We start from the raw sequence: 6,743 nt of genomic DNA on the forward strand, positions 1-6,743 counted from the left end.
AGAGGGTGGGAGTGCCATAGGGTGAGGTCGAGTGGGGCAGTTGTGTATGACAAGAGGTAGATGTGGGTATGTTTCAGTCGGCTGGATATAAGAAACGAAAAAACGTTGTTGCTTCCATTGTCGGCTCCCCACCTTTCACTATGGCGAGCATTAGGGGGCGTGGAAGGTCGTCAAGTGGGCGATGCCGTCAGCTCCTCAGCACCGATGACCTCGGTCTTATCCAAGGCATCGCTAATGTGTGTTCTCATCCTTCTCTGCAGCCGCCACGCCTGCCTCCCGCACCATCCTCTTCAACCCCACCCACGCCCAATCCATACTCTTCGACGTTGCAACCGATCCAATCCAACAACGCTGGCGGCGCCGCCAATACCCGCTGTCCTGATTTACCATGCCAGGGGGCGCCATCGAGATCGGTTGACGGAAGAGAGCATGCACATAGCTCATTATGCAAGAAAGGGTCTATAGAAGTACAGTCCGCAAGCCATTGACCTTAGAAGAGCGGTTACGTGAAAAGCTCAAAACAACATACTCACTTGTATGCCATCTCGCCTATGCCAAATCATAAATCTTGGTATTGAATCTCCCTGCATACAAAATAAAATGAAGTTAGATAAGAAAACTGGTGCAATTTAACATGAGGATTGCATAGCTCACCATGTGAGAACCATCAATTAAGCAAGGTTACATGTCATTTGCATTTCTTTATAAACCTAAGGTGATGGAGGCTTTGCGCACAATAGTAATTACTGTTGGTATTTGTATAATGGTTTTCTTATAAAGAAGCCGCAAATAACTACGATGTCATAAATGTAGCGCATTTACTATTTACAGTGATTAGGCGCACACACACCTCCAAAAAGCAGTCACAAGGATCAATAAAAACACCTTATCTTCTTTTATTTCATCAAATTCCATTTCTTTTGGCACAAGCTAGCGAGTTCTTGCAGTTTGAATAACAAGCAGGTAGCTGAAACTCGCATCAAACTACTGTTCCAACTATAGAAATAAGCAACTAAAAATAAAAAAATGTAGATGCATATGCTTGTTCAAATAAAAAAGAATCTCCTAAACTAAATTTTCCTAATAAAACCTCCTTGGATAGCTTATTCTAATTTAAATGTTGAATATCAAGTGAGCAACATGTTCCAGAATAATGATAATTAAATGAAAGCAATTTGCTAGTTAATACTCCCTCCGTAAAGAAATATAAGAGTGTTTAGATCACTACATTAGTATTCTAAACGCACTTATATTTCCTTAAAGAGGAAGTACATACAGTTGCAGGAAGGTAAGTGTGCATCTACAGGACAAAGGAAGAAAATATTTAACGTTAGGGCTATGAGATTAACATACCAGCACCATTTCCTGTTATTTCTAATTCAATAAATTTGGTACAAACCTTTTATAAAGCTGCCCTTAGGACCTCAAGGTTAATTATCCCTCTACTTATCACTATCCAGGGATTCATATTCTCTAAAGCCCATCGTCTCTTCCTCTGACAAGTTTCTGAAAAATGTAACTATAACAGAAGAAATGAGAAGATGCGTTATGTAGTGCAGACTGTACTACCAAGCAAGCAAAGAAAACAGAGTTTGAAATTCAGATCGTTTCAGTAACTTCAGGCAAACCTCTTCAGCATGCATAATAAACCTTATTCAGCTTGGTACTCACAAATGCATTGATTTTGAAAGAGCAAACCTTTCTTGCATCAAACTTGAATTTCTTTAAGATGCGATTGGGAACACTTGCTCATGTCCAGCATAGCCTATGTCAGGTCTGCACAAGACACCTAGCCAGACATCGAACTCGAATTGGCAGAATCAGCCTTTTCTCGTCTGATGGGCTGTAGTTTATTCAGATTTTTCTTTTCAAAATGACATCGCTCAGTACAAATTTAGCCTGGCCAAACTGTTAATCTGTGCCATGCATGTCAATTTATCTATAAAAATCCTTTAGAAAATCAATTTAAACAAAGCACAAGGAAGCAACAATGTGCGCATCTTTGACATGCATGAATGGATAAGAAAGCTATTACAGGATCACTAATAATAAAGAACGAGGAAGCCTCCATATCATTTTCTTTAGATACATCGATATCAGCGTCAACCTATGTCTTGGGAGGGCAGTCCAAAATCATCCGAAGATGGCGAAAAACATATTTGGCCAAAAATATTTCACGAATCATATTGCACTAAATATATAAAATACTCCCAAATACAAAAGAAGAAAAGGTGCATGACTGACAGCCCCTATCTCAATTACGAAGCATTTTCATCTGCCCCACAATTCAAGTTTCTAAACAGAATATTAACTTCCATATATAAAGTTTATAGCTCCCAAAGTATCTTGACTGTTGAGTAGATAACTCATTAATCACAACTACAGAGAAGAATGAATAATCATGTAATTAGTGTAATAATTATTGCTCCGAAGTGCCTTGACTGTTGAGTGTTAACTACTAAACAAATTTTCCACATGGCCAAAACAATATACAGGATAGAGATATGTGCATTCCTTAAGTATAATCAGATTAAACAAATAATACAAGAAGTGGTTTAGTCTGAAGAGGGGGCACTGGTACCTTATGCTGTTCAAGAACCACAGAGGACTTGCAACGGCAGTGGAGCACGTTCCCGTCCCCAACTCAATCCAATGCAGTAAATTGTTGTTCCCGGAGGAAGGAACATACATTGAGCAACCCCTACAACTACAATGCCGCATGATTATTACTGGAACTCATCCCGGCAGCTAGCCTACTTCTACTACGCTACGAGAACGAGATACAACGGCCAAGCACACGATGCATGGCTCTTTAATTCACTAGCAAGACAGCTAAAGCAAACGGCAAAGGGATTATGTCGCCGACGAACACTAACATGCGCCACGGCGGAAGCCGACGCCCCCGGCGGCGACGTCGTAGAGCACCTTGTGCGTCTGCTGCTGCACGTTGCCGATGAAGCCGAGGGCCAGGTCCGAGGAGGTGGCTGTGAAGGCGAGGCATCCCCCGAGCATGACAGCCGGCGGGTCGAGCACCACCACGGCGCCGCCGCCGAACACCAGGGAGACGGCGGGCACCCTCACGTTGGTGAGCCCCAGGAAGTCGTAGCAGGTGTCCAGGGTCCCGGTGGCCCCGCTCCTCGGGTACGCCCTCATGGCGTTCCTGAAGGCCCGGCGCAGCGCGCGGTACGCGGTGGGCGGCAGCTGCGTGATGACGGCGCTCGAGTCCATCACCGCCCCGGCGGAGAAGACCACCGGCGGGATCCTGAGCTGGCGCCCCGCCACGACGATGCCCTGGAGCCGCACCAGGTATAGGCTCGGGTTGATGGCGCTCCGGACGAGTGGCGTGGTGGCGAATACGGTGGTGGAGTTGGTCGTCACCGGCCCGCCGATGGAGAGGAAGCCGGAGGCGCTGGCCTGTGGGACGCAGTAGGAGAAGGCGTTGCCCAGGGAGCGGGCCGTCTGGGCGAGGAGTGACTGCGCGCCGCCGCCGAGGGACATGGTCCCGGCGGTCAGGTCGCTGAACTTGCCGCGCACGGCGTGGCTGCATCCGAACCGAAAGCTGCGGACGGCGGTGCTGCCGCTGATGGTGAGCGTGTCGGTCATGTACGTCCCGGCGGTCGCCCGGTCGTCGCTGTACTCGATCAGGTACCGGCAGTCGGCGTTCGCGGACGTGTTGGAGCAGCCGTTGCCGTAGGAGCCGAGGGAGCGGCAGGCGGGGGAGCGGCAGCGGACGGCCGCGGCGGTGCTGGACGTGCTGGGGTCGAACAAGGGGATCCGTTGCGGGTAGCACTGGGGGATGGGGCAGGGGACGCACTGGATCCACGGCACGTCCACGGTGGTGTCGATGGCCATGGTCTGCTGGGACACGACCGTGGGGTCGCCGTCGGCGTTGATCCACGCCGAGCTACCGGAGCCGGAGCCGATGCCGAAGGTGGAACTGGGACCGAAGTCCACCTGGGTCATCAGCACGTGCGGCTTGGCTGGGTTGAGCACGTCCTCCGCCCCGCTGCTGGCCTTCCTCCGGACGTAGTCGGTGCGGACCTGGTCCCAGCGGAGCATCTCCAGCAGGGACGGCACCGGCGCCCTGCCGGCGGACGGCGAGCAGGGGCCGAACGGACGGTGCAGCGGCACCCACGTGCCCTCCGCCGATGGAGCCACTGCATGCAAAGAAAAAACGAACAAGCTAGCATGGTTTAGCGCATACATGGACGCTGATCGATTTGCATCAATGGCTGCATGTACCCTACGTACCCTTGAGGCCAGAGCAGAAGGTTTTGGGCTCCAAGTGCCCGGTCTCCACCACATGGTAGCGCTGGCGACCTGCTCCGGCGCCATGGGCAACGGAGGAACTAATGGAGAAGAGGAGGATGACGACGAGGGAGCACACCATGGCTGACTCTGGTTGCTAGCTACAACACTACGTAGATACTGAATGTTGTTCCAATTTGGCTCTATATATAGAAGAGGTTCGTCCTCGATCTCAACATGTAAGAGAAGTGGTTGTTGCTACTTGCTAGCCATGCATCGTGTGGACGACCAGGACGCGGTGTCATGTCCAAGGATTGATGTATACCACCAGCAAGATAAAGGGCTGACTTATAAACAATGTTTGTGTGTGCGCGCGTGCGTGCGTGTGTGCGCGCGCTCGCGCAAGATTTCTACGTGTAGATGTTGATTTTACAATCAATGTTGATTGGTCAATTGAGTACCCAAGTCGTACATGGCTTTCCCAATCAGTTTTGCTAAGTCTCAGTCGACTTAGACTTCATTATTTTTCAGTCGATGTTGTATTCCATTGATATTGCATTGAGATTCGTACAAAAAATTCTTTTCAGTTTTCCTTTTTCTTTCCATATACACTATCACTTGACTGGGACTTGGTTAAGTCTCAGTCGACTAACATCTAGACACACCCTTTCCCAATAGCCACGGTTGATCGGGGCGTCCCCGTTTCGAGTTCGAGCTCTGTTGAATGCGAGTGGTGGTTGTTGTCACCCCTTTGTAGGCGATGTCGCAGGATGATGCGGCATCCCCGTATCCAACGTGTTCCTGACGACGAGCCTCATCGAGGACAGCACTATCGACCGTTCTACCCTCGTCTCTGTGTTCGTGTCATGTTGCTCTTATGCCGAAATGGGCTAAAACACCCAAAAAATCAGGCAACTGTGTATTAGCAAACACGACAACATATACTATATCATATAACTAAGCTTCCTAGGAATGATGGCTTCGCATTCAATTGAGGTCACCAATTTGGAATTGGGTCAGCGATGTTGACTAGGTCAACAATATCTCAGTAGATTCTTTTAATTTATTATGCTCTCTAATTTTGGAGCTCTCTCATTGCATCGAGAAATTCAATTGGATTTGGTTCATGATTTTAACTGAATTAACAATTTTTCAAGTCAATCGGAAGTAGCCGCCCTATAAAAACATATCAACCCCCCCCCCCACCCTTTCATCACCTAGAAAAAAGAAGGCTCAACATGTGATACTTGTGCACCAATATAGTATATGCCGCCACCACCGCAGAAAATTTCCTCACGTAAGTATGAGTTGATTAGCAGATAACACAAAATTACACCGCGAAAGGCTTACCAAAACACCGCGTTATATGAATAAAAAAGAAAACACACTCCATCATCTTCCCCACTAACCAAACCAAATACTCACTTCGTTCCAAAATACAAGGTGTATTAGTTTATTGAAAAGACAAATTTCTTTAACTTTGACCAAGTTCGGAGCCCAAGATATCGACATCCATAATATTAGATAAATAAAATATGAAAATTCATTTCATGATGAATCTAAAACTAAGATTTTATATTTTGGATATTGATATATTTCTACACAAATGTGGTTAAACTTAAAGAGTTTTGACTTTTCAAAAAACTAATACACCCTATATTTTGAAATAGATGGAGTAAATAAATTATAAAACTCGAATAACATCAACGGCGCAGCAAAGCGCGGCCAACCATTCTAGTAAATACTATTGTTGAAATGATTATTGAATACGAAGAAACATAAGGACTTGTCATAGAACAAATCTCATTGGGTAGAATTCAAATAATATTTTTTTTTTCTAATTTAGGTGCACATATCTCAATTTCATTCATCATGAAACTGATAATACATCTGGAGGGGGAATCGTCCCAAAGGTTTGATCAAGTTCAACATATAAAAATGAAACAAAGGAAAGCAAAACATGAAGCACCAGGCTCTCAGCACCAAACTCCTAACAACATGCTTTTAGACCATACAACCCCCTGGAAGATAGGCTGCTCAACCTTTTACATCATCATCTACAAAATGTTCGAAAACAGTAAATCAACAAAGACGCCACACCCCTAGCATGCCTGGGGGCTCAACAAGCCATCCTTAGCACTAGGGTCGCCAACCACTCGTCCTACTCGTAAGCTCAGCCGCAACCTGCCACAACAACTTTGGGCCTTTGACATGTAGCACGCAAAGTCCTCGTCTAGATGATGATCCACAACAACGGAAGCGGCTCACTGGCTCGTGTTTTGATCAAAACACGAGCCAGTGAGCCGCTTGAGTTATCACACGACTCAGATCATAAGCATAAATATTCCACATGCATTATTACTAAATTTCCAAACGGTCTAGATGATTGCAGTAACCCCTACAACTACAATCCCTCTCAACATGTCAGGGATATTCATTATCCAAGCACACAATTCATGTACATAACTAAGGTTTCATATTGATTCCAAGAACAC

General features: G+C 46.4%; 1 protein-coding gene across 1 annotated transcript; it reads right to left on the reverse strand.

Annotated features, from left to right (window-relative positions):
• Nucleotides 1-2,514: 2,514 nt before the first annotated feature.
• LOC119330997 (aspartyl protease family protein At5g10770-like) lies at nt 2,515-4,541 on the reverse strand. Its single transcript, XM_037604155.1, has 2 exons — nt 4,252-4,541; nt 2,515-4,157 (listed from the first exon to the last, which is right to left on the reverse strand). The coding sequence occupies exons 1-2, from the start codon at nt 4,388-4,390 to the stop codon at nt 2,872-2,874; spliced, it is 1,425 nt and encodes a 474-aa protein (XP_037460052.1). The 5' UTR covers nt 4,391-4,541; the 3' UTR covers nt 2,515-2,871.
• Between the last annotated feature and the right edge of the window lie 2,202 nt (nt 4,542-6,743).

The sequence above is a fragment of the Triticum dicoccoides genome, chromosome 7A (genome assembly GCF_002162155.2).
Source record: "Triticum dicoccoides isolate Atlit2015 ecotype Zavitan chromosome 7A, WEW_v2.0, whole genome shotgun sequence".
In the NCBI taxonomy this organism is placed as follows: Eukaryota; Viridiplantae; Streptophyta; class Magnoliopsida; order Poales; family Poaceae; genus Triticum; species Triticum dicoccoides.

Coding starts and splice junctions, on each gene's coding strand:
- LOC119330997 (XM_037604155.1), bottom strand. CDS start 4,390: ATGGTGTGCTCCCTCGTCGTCATCCTCCTCTTCTCCATTAGTTCCTCC. Junction 4,158..4,251: donor CTTCTGCTCTGGCCTCAAGG/GTACGTAGGGTA, acceptor CTTTGCATGCAG/TGGCTCCATCGGCGGAGGGC.